General features: G+C 37.6%; 3 protein-coding genes across 4 annotated transcripts in view; 2 read left to right on the top strand and 1 right to left on the bottom strand.

Moving 5' to 3' along the window:
* LOC105437214 (nuclear distribution protein nudE-like 1) overlaps positions 1–8,486 on the top strand; it is a 38,998-nt gene extending 30,512 nt beyond the window's left edge. The window contains exons 8-9 of the mRNA XM_030984451.1: positions 1,362–1,450; positions 3,624–8,486. Coding sequence (XP_030840311.1) covers positions 1,362–1,450; positions 3,624–3,702 — 168 coding nt within the window. The 3' untranslated portion in view covers positions 3,703–8,486. The remainder of the gene's footprint in view (positions 1–1,361; positions 1,451–3,623) is intronic.
* Positions 8,487–9,121: 635 nt separating this feature from the next.
* On the bottom strand, positions 9,122–13,182 carry LOC115923537. The gene is made up of 2 exons (XM_030984452.1): positions 12,596–13,182; positions 9,122–10,970 (listed from the first exon to the last, which is right to left on the bottom strand). The coding sequence occupies exons 1-2, from the start codon at positions 13,070–13,072 to the stop codon at positions 10,770–10,772; spliced, it is 678 nt and encodes a 225-aa protein (XP_030840312.1). The 5' UTR covers positions 13,073–13,182; the 3' UTR covers positions 9,122–10,769.
* Positions 13,183–13,670: 488 nt separating this feature from the next.
* LOC100889083 (ubiquitin carboxyl-terminal hydrolase 36) overlaps positions 13,671–22,594 on the top strand; it is a 29,026-nt gene continuing 20,102 nt past the window's right edge. For both annotated transcript variants that reach the window (XM_030984453.1, XM_030984454.1), the window contains exons 1-2: positions 13,671–13,785; positions 22,192–22,327. In XM_030984453.1, coding sequence (XP_030840313.1) covers positions 22,199–22,327 — 129 coding nt within the window. In that variant the 5' untranslated portion in view covers positions 13,671–13,785; positions 22,192–22,198. The remainder of the gene's footprint in view (positions 13,786–22,191; positions 22,328–22,594) is intronic.

Consider the following 22,594-nt stretch of genomic DNA (forward strand, 5'->3'; position numbering starts at 1 on the left):
CTGGTATTAAATCAACTGTATCTCCTCTGCCTAATGTGATTTTACTGAAGGCTTGCTCACATATGGTGCAGTAAACCACCACAAAAAATGAATGGCCACTGCGCACAACCAAGGACCTGCAAGTATTCATAAAGCTATACCGGTATGTTATAAGATAGGAAAAGCATCAATTGTGTGCGAGCCTTAAGGAGGGCTGACAATTCATTGGTATTCATATTTGACAGCAACGTTTATGATACGGGATGGACACTATCCCCTTTGTGACTCCTTCATATAAATGCCCTTCTGATAAACTTCTGATAGAGACCTCTTTATGTTGGGTTCCCGTGAAGACCTTTTGCTTGTACGGCTGTAACAAATATACAAATGTACAAATATTTGGAATATATTGTAGGTGCTCCCCGAAATAGCTAATGGAAATTAAGAATGGAATTTGTTTGCATTTCACACGCTTTTGCTCAATGTATCCTCAAGACTGGTTAATGAGGAATTGTCCATTTCCAATTAAGAATGCTTACAAGGTCAGTTAATTATGATAAACTTCTGGTAGGGACCTCTATTAGGGTTCCAGTGAAGATTTTTTTTTCTCGCTTGTACGGCATTAATATTGTAAAATTATATATTTTAGGTGCTCCCCGAAATATCTAATGGAAATTTAGAGTGGAATTTGTTTGCATTTCACATGCTTTTGGTCAATGTATCGTCAAGACTGGTTAATGAGCAATTGTCCATTTCCAATCAAGAATGCTTACAAGGCCAGTTAATTACCAAGTAAACGGACTTGGGTAATGATACGTGGCTGTCTACAGTGCATTGTTATTGTGATGTTATACAATATATACGTACATTAAATATAGATCGCAAGGTTTGTTATGCGAATGGTATGGTGTATGAATAAGTGTTCATTAAAACAGGGCTTGATTCTAATGGGAATAGGTGCACACGGGCCCACACATTCAAATTCTTTACCCCCAAACTTTGGACATTTAAACAGGGGCAAGTACACAACAACCTTTGAAGCCCTGCTTGAAATGATCTTCATATTTATGCTAGGTGATCATAAATATATTCATCTTTTAGTGTATATAACTGCAACACTATCCAACTTTCTGGTATTTAAGATGCATACAATAGATGATAATCTACTTTCCTATAGATGATGATCTACTTTCGTATAGATGATGATCTACTTCCTTATATCCTAATATGCTATATCCTACATCTCCAAATTCTCAGATCTAATCAGACTTCGTTTACAAGCGTAAATGTTTACTAAATGTCAATTTTTTTCAGAGCTTTCGTACCTTATGAAAGTCCCTGCTTTGAACCAACCTTTAACGATCCCCCTTTTTGTCTTTTAGGCTCTGGAGAACAAGCTTGCATCGTGCCGGAATTTCGTCAAAGACAAAGAGGTTCCTAGGAAACCTGGCAGTCCTGTCGATACACCAAGGTCAGTACATGCATCTCTAGTTATATTTACTCATGAAAAAGATGATAATAATAATAGCTAGTTCTTATATAGCGCTTTTCAGAACCGAAGGCCCTCTCAAAGCGCTTTACAGATATATATATATTATTTCCCCGGTCATTGGATTCAGGCTCACAGTGCATGCACATTTTCCACTCCCTGGGGAGCATTCCAGCCAGGCGTCATTTTTACAAGCGCACACTTGCTAATCTAAGCACATTAGCTTTCGCATCCTACCAGGTAGCCAATTAGCAACTGGGTAGAGAGTGGCAAATGTAGATCAATGTCTTGCCAAAGGACATTAGTGCCGCGGTAGGACTTGAACTGCGGACCTTGTGATCCACAGTCCGGTGACATATCCACTCGTCCACTACATGTCTCAGATAAAGACAAGTTCAGAGTTTATACCTCACGATACTTTACCCCGATATACAGTCACATAACTGTTAGTTATAGCAGGAAGCTGTAATGAATGGAGATACCGTCTCGAAAGAATTTTCCGAGGGAAAATTATTCAAGATTAACCTGGCTTAACAAAAAGAAATGTAACCCTCTCCAGCCATCATTTCCATCAACAGCTGTCCATATCAATGCACAGTCCCTCTCTGGCATTCCAAATAGTACGAAATGTTACGCAACGCCATCTGCTTCCCTAAGTTCTCTATTCACTCGTTTGCAAAAATATGCAAGCATCGGGCTTTGAAGCCATGCGTGGCACCGACAAATTAAGTCATGTTCATGAAAGATGTATTTAGCTATAACATATAAAATGCAGAATTCACAACATTATGACCAATGCAACTTTCTATTAGTCATCAAATGCGTTTTCCGTTCTCGGATAGCTCTACTGAAGACATGGCCATTTTAACCAGCGAAATCGACCAAGGAAATCATGAGTTAGAGCGAATGAAAGATTTTCATAATCATGATTTTCTCATCTAATTATTGACATTTTCCGAAAATTTCCGAAATTTGTACATAGCTAGGAAGGTAGTCCAAAGGTTTATCTTCCTAAAGAACTAAATGAAATTGTGTTATATGTTTGCGCATTTATTGATTGAGGGCTAGAAGTTGTCAAGTTAGCACCACTATTCACCCAAAGTACGGGCCGGCAAAGCAAAAGCCGCCGTGCTCGCTGGGCTGGGCTGTGTGTGGAAAGGGAGGACTTAGTGCTACTAGGGAGCTGTAAGGTTTTGGAGGGGGATTAAGGGGATTACGGTAGGGGAAACAAAAGACGCGCGGTGCCACGGATGACTTCAAAGGGGCCTCTTGGACGGGATCTCCATTCATTACATCTTCCTGGTTATAGAGTGGTGGCACATCATGCCTCTTGAAATAAACAATCCCCAAAGTAATATTTTCATGCATTTGAGTTGATAGTATACAAATGTTGGCAATGATACGTTTCAGTGGGCTTTCCCTATGCCTTCAGCAGCAGAGTGAATTGATTTTAAAGGTACTATGTCCCATTTGCAGGCCCAAAAAATGAAAAAGTTAAATTCCAACTGCATTTGAAAGATAATACTTATTTAGAACTTCCCTAAAAAAGGTGGGGCTTGAAAATGTCTTCAAGTGGGAAAATAATGACTATTAGTTGTCAAATCGACTTTAGGGCTATAGAGCCCAAAAGTAATAGTCTTGATTTTCAGACAATTGTACCAAATGGTCATACGTTTTATGCTGTGCAAAGATTCAATCAGTTTAATCTTGGCCATCACAAGAAGTGGGTTATTGATGTAGACAAATGCTCATGTCCCCTTTACAACTCTTTTCATGTATGTTATTACCAAAGAAGAAAAAAAGCCAGTCAGTCACTCAATAGTGTCTGACAGTGAAGTCTAGCAAGTAAACAGGTTACCTTGCATAATTTGAATATGAGGACACTGCTAATGTTTAAATTTCACAGATAGGACATACATGACATATTCCTGCTTCCTGCAAAGTTCTACAGAATTTGAGGTTGGCTGCAAAAGGGACATAGTACCTTTAAGGCCATATGCATATTTTTGAAATATTCATTAAAACTAGTGATCAATAATTACTTTTGGGTTTTGTTTATGATGTAATCTGCCGATTTAAAAAACCTTCAGGTCTGATCTTGCGAGGTAATTAGTAACATTTTCTTACATGTTTCTCTCTTCCCTTTGCACCCTAGGCAAACAAAAAGAACGCCGAGATCTACAAACTCGACACCCTCATCAAATCTACCAGGGGTCGTGAAGATAACCGTATGAGCTATCACTGACTTTAAGAACAATATCAAACTATTTACTCCTGTCAAAGGATGTTGCATTGAAAATGTGTATTCGACCCTGATCCTCAGAAAGGAAATGGCCTTCCGATTGGTGTAAGCGGACCGGTAGTCTCTCGCAGAAGGCCAGCTTGCACTGTACAGTTTCACACCCTGAAGGCCGAAGCGACGAGAACTCTCCATGAATGCTGCAAGGTGCGTGGGACACTCTGCGTAAGAAAACCTCTGTCTGTCCAAAAATCCTTCCAAGACTGCAGCAAAGCTGTCATCTGCGGAGAGAATGTGGGAGACGAGAGGACGATACAGATTCATCTTCTTATGCCATGGAATGCCCCAAATGTGCATTGTTCCTTTATACCTCTTTGAATGTATACCCTTTTTCTGATTCCCGTGTGTTTTTATCAAGCATTTTGTCGAGTAGAGTGTGGGCTGATGACAAATTTAGTCCAATTTTCACTCTGTTTTAAGAGCGTCCCTGTCTCGATATTGAGGAGGCTGAGAATGTTTTGGTCCATTGCTTTTCTGCTGTCTGTACCGCTCTTTATGTATCCAAAATCTTGCCTATTGGATGTCATCATTTGATGCCTTCAGTTACCAGAAAAGTTTAGATAAAGTGTAGCTGTTGGATGATTTTTGGATCTTTATGATAAAAGGCTTACGATGGTACACCTTTCAAAATTGTTGATAAAAAGTTCATTGGAAATATCAATGATATTAGCAAAACAAGAACTGGGAAGAAACCGAACTACTATTTTTCAACTTCATAGAGAAAATAGAATAATACAGTAATAAGAGTAAAAGAGGGTTTTACACTAACAATATCTGCACTAGTGTACTGCACTAATTTATATTTTCAATTAACTTGTTACATGCTTCTTCTGTGCACATGAAAGATGTTTACGATTATTTATACTTCACATAATTTGTGGTACTTCCACTACGGGCATATATGGAAGATTTTGAAATCTAAAAGGGTCCTCCGTGAAGTGTTTCTTCTCACTTATATTCTTGCAGCTACATGCTTTGGCATAGAATACTAATATCAATGTTGCTTAAAATGAAAACACTCACATCATTTTGTTCAAGCAGATTACTGCAGAACAGATCTGTAGAAGAAAGAATTTTCTTAAAGAGCATATTTTTCTGTCATACAAAGTTAGACATGTTTGGTTGAATCCATTTGTAAGATGGGGCGAGTAACCTATAGCGGTAGGTAAGAGGGCCAAATATGTTTCATATGGTGTGGACTGGGGAAAGGGGCAATTAGAAGCTGTTTTGAAAAAAATGTGTGTAAGGAAGAGGAGACATGTATTTATGAAAAAAATGTTAAGATATTTTTCTGTATCTTTTTAAAAATATACAGGATAAAATTTATATGATGCAAGCTGTTTTGGAAGGTGTAACGTTTTTGTGTTCTGTCTAAATGGTATTCAATATTGGGGTAGTTTCAGCTTGTGTGTGTTTTTCTTTTCTAGGCATGAAGGTGTAGATAGAAATCTTATCTGATCATTAGCAAATTAGTTATCAAATTAGTTATCAAAGTATCAGTTACTGAATAATAGAATATTTTTCAAACAGCAGTTGTATCGCTGTTGCGTTCTGTAGGCACTTCATTGAATTCTGTATGCTGTTTTGCTCTTAATGAAACAAGTTGGACCAATTTCTTTGTCTTGTCTTTTTAGGAAACATTTTAAGCTTTCAAAGGTAAAGAAAATGATCTTTATGCTGAGACTCAACTGAAAGTGCTGTTCTACTTCCATCTTTCTGCAGTTGATTGATCATACTATGAGAGTACAAAATCAAATTGTCTTTTACGCGCATGCAATCTTTCTGACCTAATTGTACCTGTTAAAGGGCAATCCAACCGTTGTATTGAGTTCATTTGTATGAAAGCAGAAAAGTAAGAGAAACAGAATGGCAAAAGTTTGGAATATATCGGACCAATTACACAAGAATGTTTGAAAACGAAAATGACTACCTGTGTGCAATTCTCAAATTGGTAATTTGGTCAGCGGATTGTGTCGTAGTCATAAATAGTTCAGAATTGGCATATATAAAGAAGATAAGTGTTTTGTTCTATTCTTAGCCAGTCAATGCATGGGAATGTTAATGATAGATTGAAGTACAGCATGACCGTAATTAGTGTTTGTTAATGCAAGCAAACATATAACCAACATTTTAGCTATAGGCTAATACCCGAAATTAATTAGTTTTTGCAATGTCAACAAAATTTGTAAAATGCAAAAATACAATAATGTTCTTCAAAGCAGAATTTTTTATCTGTGACTGGTCTCAAATAGTTGTTTTGGCCCTCATTTTGAAGTATTACAACAGCTTTAAACAGTCCTATTTGTTGCCATGTCTTACAGATAAATATAGCATGTAAATTTTTAGCAAAAGAAATTATTTTTGGAATAAAATGAATATGATAATTGATATAATCATAACGAAATAATTCACATTTGTATGAAATAAGCTGGGAAGTACACATTACACAAAGAGTATGTCTTTGTGGTAACTCTTATATTGGACATAGATTATACTAAGCTGATAAAGTCACTTATGGTTCATACCTTAATTTTTATTTCCTCATGCAGATTTGTCTGTCTGTCAGTCTGTCTGTGAAGCATGACATTCTTCACATTGAAATGTTGACCTTTTCTAGACGTTTGTTCAACTTAATATTTTTTTTTTCATTCAGATTTAGACCCATCATTCATAAGTTGATATTTAATCACTCTATACATTTCAGATACGTAAACCTGAAATTTATTCTATGATTTATCTTAGTCAAGATCATTTACCAATGGCTATTCATCACTTTATTGACTGCTTTTCATTTTATTTTATCAGTGATTATTTCATTGACTTTGTTAAGGTTAAAGGTCATATGTATCCTCTTATTCCCCTTCATTGTTATCAAATCTATCATACACTATTCCTTCCAATAAAATCCCATTTTAACCAATACATGACTTCAGTATAGCAACATGGAACCCCTTACATCAAGAACAAAACCTTTTTGGTAATTAGTACTTTTTAAATTCTAGATTGCGCCCAAATCCAGTGTCTGTTTATTTGTAACCAAACAACTGACTTCAATCTTCTCCAAAAGGCTTTTTTCGTAATTTAATAAAGTCTAATACATCTTTGTTACGTGCCTCATTATGAACTATTGAATTTGCCTGTTATGAAAAAATTGTATTTCAGTAGTCCGATTGCAAATTGCATGTACTTTTTGTTAGGCAGGGCAATCTGCAATGTCAGTCTGACCTAGCAAAAACCAATACATGTAATTTGCATTCTGACGATTTGATTACAATATGTAACAGGTGATTGAGATAGCTTTTCGGAAAGTCAACAGGTATACATTTATAATCATTTAAAAAATGGTGTACTTACCAAAAGAAAGAATAGGTTCATTTCATCCTAAAACATATACAATGACATTTGTGTTTGGTGTACGTTAGATACTTGTTATAAAGCCTATGTCAATCATAATCATTTATGTGTTTCTTTTTTTCTGTTTTGTCTTTTCTAAATCTAATCTATACATGTATTTTAGTTTATAAGATCTGGTGCTGCTACTGTGTAGACAAAAAATGACAAAAAAGAGCATGTAATACTTTGTAACCTAATATATGATTCACATTATCTTTCTACTATGATTTTTATGGTGTGTTTAAAGAATGCCTTGATGGAAATTACTGTATGTGGAATAGGCCAGTTGCTAACTATATACATGTATGTAGATGTAGCTTTGAAAAGATCGAGTTGCTGGGTCTCCAAAACAATATTGGCAAATGCTATTGCCAGTGCCGACACTTACTGCAACACTAAGTTTGAAGAGTGTGTTTTAGTACAATTGTTGTTGTAGGTGTTCCGTACTTGTATAGTTCCATAATGCTCCATCATTTCATATTAGATATTCATTGCAGATGTTTTCTTTGTTAAAGTTGCTCAAGCATGGGTATGTAGAGGGCAGCACACAGACATAATATCCGTTGGCTTAGTGTTGTGTAGTGATCGCCAAGTTGCCTACTTCATGAACGACTACATACCCACGCATGGACATCTTTAAAGAAACAATCGTGTGAGAAACTCTTGCTGTTTCCCTCCAGGTTTAGAAGTACCTCACCTTTTCTGTGTTGCCTGGAATCGTAAATTTTCCAATGAAAGAGCCCTTCATGCCTTTTAAATAGCTCATGAAAGATAAGCCCTATGTTGTACAAAATGTCTGCTCAAAACCAGAGGGATGTGAACTCACTGATGAAATACAGTGTTAACATCCCTCTGGCTCTCAAGAGATGAATCATGTGACTCCATGCAAACACGCATTTCCCTTTTCTTTCTGTGAAAACATTGGACATGTTGCCAAATGGGTCATACAAGGTATAGGTAGCCCCACGCTGTTCAGTATGTTATTGGTGTATTTAGTTGAAACGGTAAAGAAGGTAAAGCATTCATGTAAAAAAAGAATATTGATCATTTTATTGATCAGCTTCTGCTTTGGCAAATAACTTATTTTTTTACCTGGTTATTTGCTTGAGTGGGAAGTATGAATTTTCAGAATTGTACAGAAAAAATATTTGAAATATATAGAGCAATGTATTAAGAATTATTTAAAAACTAGACAGATACTAGTATTTGAATGAAGTACATACTGGAATGTAAAGGACACATAGTGTATGTAAATTATAATATTGTGCATGGCGTGGGTAAATAAAAAGAATACCATTAAAATTGCACCTTATTATCCCAGGTAAATGGTACTTATACTTTTCTTTTTCCATGTTGTTGCAGACATTGTGAGCATGTATGTTGTGTAGCGTTAGAGAGAGGAGAGAGCAAAAGAGATGTCAGGAGAAAATGGGTAGCCCTGAGGAAGGGAGAAAAAGGGAGAAAAAGGAAGAAATTAGAAAAATTTGAGGAAAGTCAAAGCAGTAAATGAATCAACCCAAACTACTAAGACCCATGGTACTTGTACTGTTTAGAAGAAAACATCCCTCACAATAATTCCAATAACAGGAGTTGACAAGTATGAATGCATATATTATTCCAAGATTTTGTATTTAGGATTGAAATTGAATTGTACAGTGTTTCATCAGAAGATCAGGAGGGACTTTGTGTATTGAGAAAAGATTCTATCGAGGGGCAGGAGAGGGAGGGTGTGTGAAAGAGAGAGTGATTAAAAGACTGAAAAATATTGATGGGCAGTACAAAGATAATTAAATCAAGACATAGTGGAATTCTTTGATAATGCGATAGATATGCCACAAGGACATAGGCAAGAACATAAAGAGAAAAGAATTTGGAAATTTATTTATTTTCATATCTTATATCATTAAATGATAAGTATGCACACAATACTAGTAAAACACACACAGAGAAAACATATTTGATTAGGCTAGGTACAGTATCACCTGAAGTGTTTAATATTAAAATAATTCCACCAGTTATCCTCTGTCTTCATAATGTGTGGACAATTTCAGGCAATAAATCACATACGACTTTATCAACACAATTTTCTGTATGATTAACGTGTAGTTTTCAAGCACGTTGCACAAGTTCTAAAGTTATATGGTAGTGACTGCCATACATGTCTCTGTGAAGTTATATTATCTCCTTTTGCTTTAAACATACACATGTAATGCACAAAAATACATTTATTTATTTACCATGCTTCCTCCAGGAATTGCACCCCATTTGCTAGTTGATTCAGACATCATGATAATTCACATACAAATTTATGTGAGTAGAGGAGATTTTGATGCTAAATTGAAGGGTGCAGTTATCATTGATATGCAAGTATATACTTCAAGACGTTTGGTAGTTTGGGGAATAATGGTTTTACTAAATTCAATATTCAACAGTACAAAACAAGAAATAAATTAAATGTACATTTTAGAAATCAGAGTTCAATTGCTATTGCCGACCATACACCAGCTTTAACCTAAACAACAAATGATATAGTATTCAATACTTTAAGACATCTTACTACTTTCTCTCACTCTCTATTGAATAAAGAAAGAATACAGACCCAATACCCGATAAAACTACTGGCGTCTACAATTATTGCTTTACTAGTTTGTGCGATACCATCAAAGACCATGTTTGTTAGTTGAATAAATATAACAAAAAATAAAAGTGAATAGTTATACGGTAGGCTATTTGAGTATTTGACCTTTATCAGCACACTAGCACAAGGCATTTTCATTTTCATTTTTTTTTTTACAAGTGAAATATAATGTGCTTTGAATATAGACCCTGCTTAACTTATCGCCAAAATGTGCATCCTTCAGAACAGACAATGCCCTGAAGTTAACAAGAAATATAAAACTAGAAATGTCTCTATCAATAAATAATGGGAAGTAAAACACTTTGCAATTTAACATAGCAATTGAAAAATCCTGTAATTTTACACAAAGTATGTTCTATAAATGCCTGGGGGAAAAATTTAGATGGTCCCACAATCAATTTCTCCATTTGATTTCCATTACTGTTCTTTATAAAAATCTATATTTAATGAAATATTTTCTTCTCTCTAATTCATGGTAGTTTTCCCTCATTACGCGATGCAAACTAGTGAATTATTCATCCTTTCTCAATGCTTTAGCTGTCAGATCTTTTCAGCTGATTTGCTGAATACATGTACATTAGAAATATGATTGTTGCAAGTCCCTCATCATGCCTTTCAGCATTAAACTGCAGTGGACATCTTTTAAAAAAAAGTCTTCTAATTATCAAATCTGGGGTCACTATTAAAGTCCCCAACCTTTGAACTTATATCGAACACAATGGAACCTCTTTATAACACACTCTAATGGAACCAAGAAACGCTTCATCTTGAATCATGGCTTGAAAACAATAGAAAACAAAAAATTGGGACCAGCAAAAATTACCTTGATACATGTATCAGGAGTGTTTTTGCTCCATAAAAGTTTCAATATAACAGCATCTCACTGAATTATAATGAGAAGTAAGCCCAAAGATTTATAATATATTCCTTCAAAACATCCCATCTTTTCGGAAACCAATTCTAATGATCATTCACTCCTTCAAACTCTCGTCAATCATCATCTCTTGTGCTCTAAGCTCCTCCATCTTCAATCCAATCGTTCTCCTCACATTTCTCTCCTGTTCCTCACTCAGCTTTGCCATGAGGTCCTCGAAGTGTGACAGTGTTTCCTGCACAGCTTCCTTAGCGTCCTTGAGATCGTCATTGAAGTAGACAGTGTCCTTGGACTCCATCTGCAATTAAAAACAAGGCACAAGTACAGTCACATGTAGTGCTCTGTGTTTTCCATTCAAGGCACTGAAAGAAAGAATCACAAACACACATCAAGATCAAATAAACAAAGAAAAAAGAAGATGTGCTTGAAGTACTGTAATTCCAAATAGTTAGCTTTCTCTTTTCTGCTTAGCTGACTTATGACACTCAAATTCTTGTTTTGCAAAGAATATGTCAGTAGAAACTACATGTAGTCACAATGTTTATGCCTATTATCTTCATAAGATAGAGTATAAGTTCATCAACAAATTAATTAAGAATACAATGGAAAATTTATAGAAATTAAACATAAATCTAGTAATGAAATACCAATCACAAGTACTATTGCAAATTCATATGATTCAAGTAAAGTCTTATTTCAAAACTAACTGAGCTAGATGATGAAAAAACAAACAAATAAAACACAAGAAAAACACAAGAAAAACAAAATAACGACAACAATGATGATAACAATAATGATAATGATCATAATAATAATAAAAATAACAAAACTAACAAAACTAACAATTAACAATTACCAATTAACAATCATGAAAGATATCCTACCGAGAGTTAAACTTAAATTTTAATCTCAACAATCCCAAGGCCAAAACAGACTCATCAGATTATTTTGTTGCACTTAGTCTATTTGTCATTTTTTGCATATATAAAATATGGTTATTCAGTAGAAAATATGGAAAGTAGACTATATGTTTACATCTAATGAAGATAGTGAACACATTCCTTGAAACTGGTGGCAAAGCTTATCGACAACTTTGCAAAAATATTAAAATTACAGCAGTAGAGAGAGATGCACAGCAGATTTGGGAATTGGGAGACCGTCTCCTGTAGCCTCCCGTATTGGAGACTTAGGTTACAAAAGAAAAAAAGAAACAACAACTTACAAGGGAATCGTCCTTAGTCAAATTTTTGCCTCTCTGATGTCAAGACTAACAATCGACTATTAGTTATATGCGTGTGGATGATAACAAAACTTTTTTTTTAATGAGTAATTTGCTCATCTTATTTTTTATTTTTAGCCGAGTTAATCCCTTTGCAGCAAATGTTAATAAAGGAAATTGATATCCCAATTCAAATCTGAGGGAAGCCGTCTCCCAAATAGCTTATATTAAAGGCACACTGTCCTACTTGTAGCTACTTGCTCCCTCTATATACAAAACTTCCCCAATCGGTGCCTGTTGGTCCCTCGTGATCCTCTTTTTCTTATGTTAAATGAGAGCAGAGTTAATGAGATAGCCACCTGTCACAGTGACCTCACTGGCCTGCTGGGTGGTCTAATCCCTTCTAGCTGAAGTAGTAAAGCCTGCCTTTAAATCTTGACTAAATGCTCCTAAATAGAAGAAAGTCTTGCACATTATTATTGGCTGTGCATGTCCACTGTTCAGGGTCAGAGAACATTTCAATGATTTCTCAATAATCAGTTCAAACTACAACTGCTGTGTCCTCGAAGAGGCACAATCTATCCTTCTTGGCTTGATTCTCAAACTAATTTTTGTAATGCTAGCATACATTTGAACTTATTCCAAAGCTTTTCCACACTGTCTACAGCTACAGCTTTACATTTAATTCAACTTTGAAATCTTACAGCATCTTCCAGGAGTTCTCTGGTCTCCATGAATTTGTCGGTCAAATCATCAATTTCCCTTTTCAGTTCCTTTTCGGATATTCCTGGCTCTGTGCTTGAAGTTGAACTGGAAGATGATGAAAATTCCTTGTACTGATGTCTTGTCCCCCAAACTAGCCTTTCACTGCATGATAATAATACTTGTTTGTTTCTAAAGTATGTGGCGTTGGAGAGAACATGTGTTGAAAATAAAGCTGAAGCCCACTCCTCCGCAGCACCGCCTATGTTTTTGCCCGGCCGAGCGGGTTGCCGTTTGCTACAGCTGTGAACTGAAGGAGCCGCGGACGAGTGACGGGCAACTTCTGTTTTCCTCCCCTGGAAGCAAGGCGTCAAAAGAAGCGGGAGGTGGTGTGTCCTCGCACATACGGCTGCGACAAGGGTTGCCGAAGATTGGTTCACAAATTTTAACATTTCTGTGATTTTGACTAACAAGTTCATTAATTGAAGAAAATTATGAAATTAATGTGTTCTTAAATACACAGTCGTAGAGTTCATGTAGAAATATTTCTCAAATTCGAGCAGAGTTTCGATTAGATTTTAGTCACGACTGTAATACACCAGTTTACAGTTGTATCAGTGCGCATGCGCAGACAGTTGATCTCGGGTCACTGGCCCCGGAAGCGGGGTCAATGGCCCCGGAAGCGGGGCCAATAACGTTTGACCAGGTATTTATGCGTAAATTAAGATTGCGCCCATGCAAATGATGATATGCGCGCACAACGCAGCGCGCAGGCAGTGATATCATCATAATTTGCATGGGCGCAATCTTAATTTACGCATAAACACATGACCTCTAGGTCATTGGCCTTGTTTAAAATGGCGCACACAACTGTAAACTGGTGTATTTGCCATCAACTTCACACTCACATGGAGGCTGCCATTTTGTAACAAAAGTAGGCTCAATACGATTAATAATCATAGATACGATAGAAATTCCCTAAAATATTATATGTATACCTTTCAAATGCATTAAAATAATTATTAGGTCTAAATTTTATTTTAATACATTTTTTAAATGGAATTCAGCTGCATGAATATTTTATCTTTTAGTACAATTTCATTTTAGAGGCTCACTTCATGGCTTCCGTGCATCAGCGTTGAATATGTGGGACTAACTGAGAATAAACCCTGTGTAACTTTTGACTATTTTGGTAAGTAAATGCCACTGAACCACTTTTTGATTGTGAGAAAACTTGACATAAATTGACACCTTTTAAGGAGGAGAGACCAACATTTCCAACGTATAAGAATTGTTCAATATGTTCTAGTAAACATGATGTCGTGACGCTCGTGGAGCTGGAGATCCCATGCATTGCGTACATGTACACTAAGTACACAGTGGTGGGAGAGCGCATGCTACACGTACATGCGGATAGCCTACATACGGCGCGGCGCGGCGGCGAGGCATTGCATCGGCTTTGCCCTCTCGTAGAATGCAGCATGAGCATAATAGTAGGCCTATACTTTGTGTGTAGGAAAAAGTGAAGACCCCCTCAGCAATGCTCTGGCTCTATAGTATTGTATCTCAAAATTTTCCAAACGACATTGATGATTGGGCGCTTGTTCAGTAAGGACGGTATCCAAAATATGAATCCGGGCTAACTCGGCCCACGGGACTACTCGGCCCAGCTGGAAAAACTGGGCCGAGATGTCCCGACCTGATTAATCGATCGAGAGATACCAATGTGTATATGTTTGTGCTCTTTGTGACTTAATAATGCCCTTTCCAACCAAAATCTTTAATGGAATTGTGTTAAATGATACTAATGAAGACAATCTATGACTTATCTTTAGGTAAAATGACAAAAAAATGACATTTCGGACAATTTACTCACAGCTCGCAATCCGCATTGCCGCACGTACATTAAATGTGCGTTGTATCTACTCGGACCACTGGAATTCGAGCAGTGTTTTTGTCGGTAAATCACTGCAAAAATATCATTTTTATCTCGTATGAAGGTCTATTTTTTATTCCTGACACAGATTCCATTATTGAGAAGTCGAATATAGTACATTTTAGACGAGATGGTTGATGTTTGTTCACATTCTTTCGTCCTGGCCGTAAATTAGCAGACTACTGCCTAGTGCTACCGCAGCAGCTCAGCTCAGTGTGCAGCTAGCCGTACAGCGCCGCCGGCCGGGTCGGCGGGGGAATTCACTGACTCGTGCCGGGCTGCTGCACTGCATTGCATGATTGTACTGCCCAATTTGATCGAGTGATGTGTGAGTATAACTAATCAAACTATCTACTGTATTATCATTATTCATTCCGAGTAGAATATCCAATTTGATTTAGTGAGTAAACTAGACCTATATCTACTGTAGCTACATCATTATCATATACTAGATTAGTCATTCAGAGTAGAATATTCGATTAATGAAGGAATGGAATTTTTCTTTTTCATAATCAGATAATCATATTTTACTCCTAAAAGTTAAAGACTTGATAAATAGCTAGATCTCTCGTAAGGGCCTAGCCTAGTACTGTAAGAGAAGTGAGCTGAAGAATCGCCTTCTTATTTTTTATTTTGGAGGGGCAGGCGCGTAGCCAGGGAGGGGAGGGGGGGGGGCAGTGGGGGCGGTCGCCCCCCCCCCCCCCAAAAAAAAAAAAGAAAAAGGAAGAGGACGTAGGAAAAAAAAGGATTAAGAGTCGAGAACGGTACAACGAATCGTCTTCTTTCTCTAATTATTTAATGAAACATCAAAGCTTCCGCGCGGAAAAGGGGGGACGGAACTGAATTCAGATAAGGATAAAGAGTCGAAAACGGTACAACGAATCGGGGTCCAGACAACTCGCCACAAAGACAACCCGCCACAATACCCTGGACATCCCGCCACAATACCCTGGACAACCCGCCACAATACCCTGGACAACCCGCCACAATACCCTGGACAACTCGCCACAGCCTTTTCGGACAACTCGCCACACTTTTTCCCATCATGATTTCTAGATCTAAAATGAAATGAAATTGTAATTTTTCATGATTTTCGTGCTTTTATAAACACAGTCATTACAAAGAATAAAGTTGATTTCCCTTGTAACAATAATATATATTGAAATGAAATTGTACTTTTTCATGATTTTCGTGCTTTTAAAAACACAGTCATTACAAAGAATAAAGTTGATTTCCCTTGTAACAATAATATACTTTTGATCTAGAGGTCTATAACAGCTGCATTTTTCTGTCCCAGAATTTTTTTAATGGTAGAATACTGGAAGCACTGGCGTACTGATAGGGGGGGGGGGGGGTGGGCAGTTGACCCGCGAAATAAAATTGGAATGTGGTTTATTTCTAGATTTTCTGGGTTAGTTTTGTCAGAGGCGGCATTCTTGGTTGGGGGGGGGGGGACACTGTGCCCCCACTTTTCCAGGTTCCCCTAAAGTGCCCCCTTATCCTTTGTACATGTCCTTTTCCCTTCTGATAATTTTTAATGGTAGGAATTCATGGAAGGATAGGCCTACTGGAAGCACTGGCGTACTGATGGGTAAGGGGGCAGTTGACCCGCGAAATAAAATTGAAATTTGGTTTATTTCTAGATTTTCTGGGTTAGTTTTGCACTTTTGCCCACAGTCAGAGGCGGCATTCTTGGTTGGGGGGGGGGGGCACTATGCCTCCACTTTTTCAGGTTCCCCTAAAGTGCCCCCTTATATCATTTTGTACATGTCCTTTTCCCTTCTGATAAGTGCCTACTTTTCTTTCTCAGATGTTTTAATTACAATGTTACTCATAATTACATAAAAGAACTTTTCAGTCTTTCTTCATTAAACTGTCTTTAATATTCATCATATAATTTTTCAAATGGGACCTTACACTTTTAGCTCGCTTGCTCGAAAATCGATATTCAGTCCATCACACCAAATCGCGAAGTATGTTGCTTAAACAATAATGTTGTTCCACGTAAAGAAATAAACAAATATTGATGTCATTCGTGGTAATGTATTCACAATCTTGACGAAGGCGTAGGCCTTTATACAAATATCTAAAAATGGTTTTTATTATTGTTGATGTGTCCCTTTGTAGGTGCCCCTTTTTCAGAAATCCAGCCATTCTTGCGATCATAGGCGCCAGAAGTGGGGGCAGGGGACTCGCCCTCCTCCCAACGAAAAAGTGTGTGTGTGTGGGGGGGGGGGGGTGTGGGTCAAAACGAATTTCCACTCCCCCCCCAAAAAAAAAAAAAAAAAAAAAAAAAAAAAAAATCAGCAATAAAGCAGTATAATTGATTACTATTTAGTAACCAAAAAGATCATACAAATATAATAAAACCTAAATTGATTCAAATTAAAATGATATTCCATTCAAAGAATTAAATTTCATAATTAAATTTCAATTTACATGACATGGGGTGGAAATGATGAGAGGGATGGAGACAATGGGAGGGATGGACATGGTGAGAGGGATGGAGACGATGAGAGGGATGGAGACAATGGGAGGGATGGAGATGATGAGAGGGATTGGTGAGGGATGGAGGTGTTGAGAGTGAAGGAGACAATGTTGATGATGTAAGGGATGAAGACGCTGTTGATGAGAGGGATTGGTGAGGGATTGAGACGGTGTGAGGAATGAAGATGATGAGAGGGATGGAGATGATGAGAGGGATGGAGACGGTATGAGGGATGGAGACTGTGAGGGATGGAGACAGTGTGAGGGATGAAGATGATGGGAGGGATGGAGATGGTGACAAGATGGTGAGAGGGATGGAGACGGGAGGAATGGAGACGTCTCCATCCCTCTAATCATCAATATCGTCTTCATCCCTTACATCATCAAAATTGTCTCCATCCCTCTCATCATCTCCAATTCTCCATCCCTCACATCGTCTCCATCCCTCTCATCATCTCCATCCATTGTCTCAATCCCTCTCATCACCTCCATCCCTTTCATTATCAATATCGCCTCCATTCCTCTCATCATCTCCATCCCTCACCAATCCCTCTCATCATCTCCATCCCTTACATCATCAACATTGTCTCTATTAAGTATTATGCCACGTTGTGGAAATGCAATTTTATTTTTGTCATGATTCATTATTTATAGTATGTACATATTTACAGGTACACAAGATCAGATATAAATTTGTTAACCCCCAGCCCCCCCCCCCCCCCCAAAAAAAAAAAATTGTAACATGCAGATGACACGCCACATCATTCCTTGTGTTGTGGTATTGGTAGGTGTTATTTCATATGCAATTTACAAGGCAAAAAAAAATCTAAATAAATAAAGTTAAAACAATTAAATAAAAATGAAGACATGTTTGAAAAACACACATAATAGCAATAAACATTATTTGTTTACGACTCCAAGATACAAATTCCAACAATATGACGTCAAGCTGACTCAAAATAACAATTGATAAGCAGGTGTAATCGTGTATTAATTTTATGCCACGTTGTGGTAATGCAATTTTGTTTTTTTATTTATTATTTATTTATAGTATGTACATATTTACAGGTACACAAGATCAGATATAAATTTGTTAACCCCCAGCCCCCCCCCCAAAAAAAAATTGTAACATGCAGATGACACGCCACATCATTCCTTGTGTTGTGGTATTGGTACGTGTTATTTCATATGCAATTTACAAGGCAAAAAAAATTCTAAATAAATAAAGTTAAAACAATTAAATAAAAATGAAGACATGTTTGAAAAACACACATAATAGCAATAAACATTATTTGTTTACGACTCCAAGATACAAATTCCAACAATATGACGTCAAGCTGACTCAAAATAACAATTGATAAGCAGGTGTAATCGTGTATTAATTTTATGCCACGTTGTAATGCAATTTTGTTTTTTTATTTATTATTTATTTATAGTATACATATTTATACAGGTACACAGATATCAGTTATAAATCTGTTAACCCCCAGCCCCCCCCCCCAAAAAAAATTGTAACATGCAGAAACCAGTACAGATGACACGCCAAACTATTCGTTGTGTTGTGGTATTGGTACGTATTATTTTATATATGCAAGTTACAAGGCAAAAAAAAACCTAAATAAATAAACAAAGTTAGAACAATTAAATAAAAATGAGGACATGTTTGAAAAAAAGATTAAAAAGGGCACTTATTCAAGATTATTTCAAGATTTATGAGAATGGAAAATGGACACTTATTGCAAAGGAAAATGGGAACATGCCGAAGGAAAAGGGGCACGTGTCAAAAATAAAAAAGGGCACTCGTCAGAGGTGAAAAGGGGGAAGGGGCACTTTTACTAAGTAATAGGGGCACTTCTTCCAAAATTAAAGGGGCACTTTTTCTATGTAAAAAGGGGCACTTTTGGGGTATCTGAAAAAGTGGGGGGGGGGCACTGTGCCCCCCCCCCCCCCCCCGGGAGGGCCGCCTCTGCCCCTGCCCCTCCATGCACCGGCACGTCATTGCAATATCATGTCTTAATTGCTTTGCTTTTTATATATCTCTTTTACCCCATTCACAGTGGTTTTGAAATTTGTAGTGGAGTTGTAGCGGAGCGGCAACACCGCCATAACACCGCTACAAATGCATTCACAGTAGAAAAGTTATCCCGCTGCAGCAGCGGGATAAATATCATGTACCCATTCACGCTGCAGCGGGTGATTTTTATTACCTCCGTAACAAACACGTGTATGCATGGCTCATGACCCGCGAGTGACCCCGATATGACCGGAAATACTTCAGCGCGTAAACATGTCAAGTTGCTTTTTGTATCCTCGATCATATTACTTTTTAAAAAACTAGCATTTTTATTGCTTCCAGTCAGAATATTTTAATTTTTTGAAGTGTGAAATATTTTTATTTGGATAATTATAATATCTACATAATAATAAAATCAATTTGAATCCACTGGTTACTTTATTTCTATTTCACTTTATGTTCCCCATTGCTGGAGAAAAGAGGTCAGTGATAGGTAAGTAAACAAATCACACGTGTTTGTCGCGGTGTTATAGCGGAGAGCCTTCACACTGAGTAAACACCGCGACAGCAGCGGGACTGTCCCGCTGCTGTAGCTTGGCGAACCTAGCGATAGTTTGTCGTGGCGTTATCGCGAGGCGGTGTTATCGCGCGATAGTTTATAACGGGTCCGAGCCTTCACACTGAAGACAACACCGCGACAGCAGCGGGACAGTCCCGCTGCTGTCGCGGTGTTTGAGGCCACTGTGAATGGGGTATTTGATTCCCAGAAAAAGGGAACAAAAAGGAGATTTTTTGGTTTGTTTGGGGGGGGGGGGTGGTGGGGGCTGCATTATTTATACAAAAAAACTTGAAGCCAATACCTTCTTTTCGTAGAATTTTTTTGAAGCAGCCCCCTCCAAAAAAATAAGAAGGCTAGGCTGGGCCCTTACGTTAGATCTAGCTATTTATCAAGTCTCTAACTTTTAGGAGTAAAATATGATTATCTGATTATGAAAAAGAAAAATTCCATTCCTTCATTAATCGAATATTTCTACTCTGAATGACTAATCTAGACGATGATGTAGCTACAGTAGATATAGAGGTCTAGGTCTAGTTTACTCACTAAATCAAATTGGATATTCTACTCGGAATGAATAATGATAATACAGTAGATAGTTTGATTAGTTATACTCACACATCACTCGATCAAATTGGGCAGTACAATCATGCAATGCAGTGCAGCAGCCCGGCACGAGTCAGTGAATTCCCCCGCCGACCCGGCCGGCGGCGCTGTACGGCTAGCTGCACACTGAGCTGAGCTGCTGCGGTAGCACTAGGCAGTAGTCTGCTAATTTACGGCCAGGACGAAAGAATGTGAACAAACATCAACCATCTCGTCTAAAATGTACTATATTCGACTTCTCAATAATGGAATCTGTGTCAGGAATAAAAAATAGACCTTCATACGAGATAAAAATGATATTTTTGCAGTGATTTACCGACAAAAACACTGCTCGAATTCCAGTGGTCCGAGTAGATACAACGCACATTTAATGTACGTGCGGCAATGCGGATTGCGAGCTGTGAGTAAATTGTCCGAAATGTCATTTTTTTTGTTTTTTTACCTAAAGATAAGTCATAGATTGTCTTCATTAGTATCATTTAACACAATTCCATTAAAGATTTTGGTTGGAAAGGGCATTATTAAGTCACAAAGAGCACAAACATATACACATTGGTATCTCTCGATCGATTAATCAGGTCGGGACATCTCGGCCCAGTTTTTCCAGCTGGGCCGAGTAGTCCCGTGGGCCGAGTTAGCCCGATGACCCGTAACTCTCTCTCTTGTATCCTTCCTCCGCTCAGGTCGGAGATCGTCGGCACTGTGAGTCTGCCGAAGTTACATAAATGGCTTTCTATAGGTCGTTAAGTAGATTTTGACGGGTTGTGTGAAGGTTGCGTATAAAATAAAGGATAAGGGTATGCAGCTGTGTTTTGGCACTACTGCTGATGTGCCCAGCAGGGAGAAATAGCACTGACTCCAAGAACAGCGCAGGCGCAGACTCGAAATATTGAGCAAACTGCTTTGTGTTGAGGTTATCCTTAATACGATTAAACTCCGGCGTGGAGATAGACCATGTAGACCTAGAGGAATCTATAAGTACGAAGTAAAAAATACCCAAAATGAGGTAAATATTCATTAAATGTCCAAACAAAGATCATGAGTCAGAAGTTGTTATGTTTATTACCTGTTTCGTGTAATTTTTTTTGTTATTTTTTGAGTATTTTTTGGAAAAACAATGATATTAGTAGGCCTAGGCCCTAGACAGAATCTATACACTTTTTCACAGGTTTCACGGCAAACCGCTGCACAATACAAGTGCATACCGATGGTGGGTTGCGGGCGGGTGCGCGCCTGTGTGAAGTTATCTACCGTAATGAGGATCTGAGACATTACGGTAGATAACATTTAAACGTAGAGTTCTATAAAGCCTAAAATAGCAAGAGAATACATTCATTTCAACTCGCCGATGTTTGAAAGTTTAAATCAGAAATTTATTGTCAATGTCAGTTCTGGAAAAGAGCCACTATGTATTCATTTTGTGCATTTCTTGGTCACAGCGCGATTTTGCTGGCAAGAGCTTGAATCTCAGAGACAAAAATTGCAACTGGCCGCCCCCTCCCCCTCCCCCCAAAAAGTTTCGGCCACCAAATAAACTGTTTGTATTGCAAACACAATTTTTTGTCTCTCGAGCTAATAGAGTTTTTGTGTGCGCTACATTAGAGGAAATGTGGAAAGAAAGTGGAAATTACATTGAAAGTGGGAGCCTCTGGGAGGGCATTGGTTTAATCAAAACTTGAATGTGACTCAAATGAATTTCTGTGTACAGAAATAACTTAAATATCAAAACATATATGACATATATGTTTCCAAACAGAATATTGATTTGTTACATTACATTGTAAAGTGATTATATGTTTATAAACAGAATATTGATGTACATCAATAAAGTTAGTTATGAAACCCCCTCCTCAATTTTGGAAACAATATCAAGATGTTGGATGCCACTATGCTCTGTATTTCATTTTTTAAAAGTTGTTCTCATGTGTGAAGGAGAGATTTTCGGACATTCTTTTTCCATGTACCATTTTCACTAATCTTGACCTTTTTTTTTTGCTAGGGGGAGAATGACGATAGACGACACTCTGCGGCGAGACCTTTTCAAGTCTAAGGCCAAGTCTGGTGATCGAGAAGGGAGCGGGACAAAGGCTTATGACATTGACTTGGACAAGCACCTGGTGTCTTCTTCGAAACAGGTTAGCATAACATCTGAACTTGCTTGCCCACTGATCTACATTGTAGCTTTAACCTGCTATCTACCCAATACTGCCAATCCAATAAACCGTTCAATTCAACATGATGTGTGTGTTTGTAAATTTGTAGATTTTGTCGTTACCTACATGATTTCTCTTTCAATTCACTGTTTGTAAAGTCACTGTCATGTGTGTAATGATATTGAAAAAAATACAACTGCTGTCTCTAACATTTGCTATTTTTTTCTTCACGTTCCTCAACTAGTTTAG

This window comes from Strongylocentrotus purpuratus, unplaced genomic scaffold (assembly GCF_000002235.5).
Source record: "Strongylocentrotus purpuratus isolate Spur 01 unplaced genomic scaffold, Spur_5.0 spur5_scaffold_14, whole genome shotgun sequence".
Classification (NCBI taxonomy): Eukaryota; Metazoa; Echinodermata; class Echinoidea; order Camarodonta; family Strongylocentrotidae; genus Strongylocentrotus; species Strongylocentrotus purpuratus.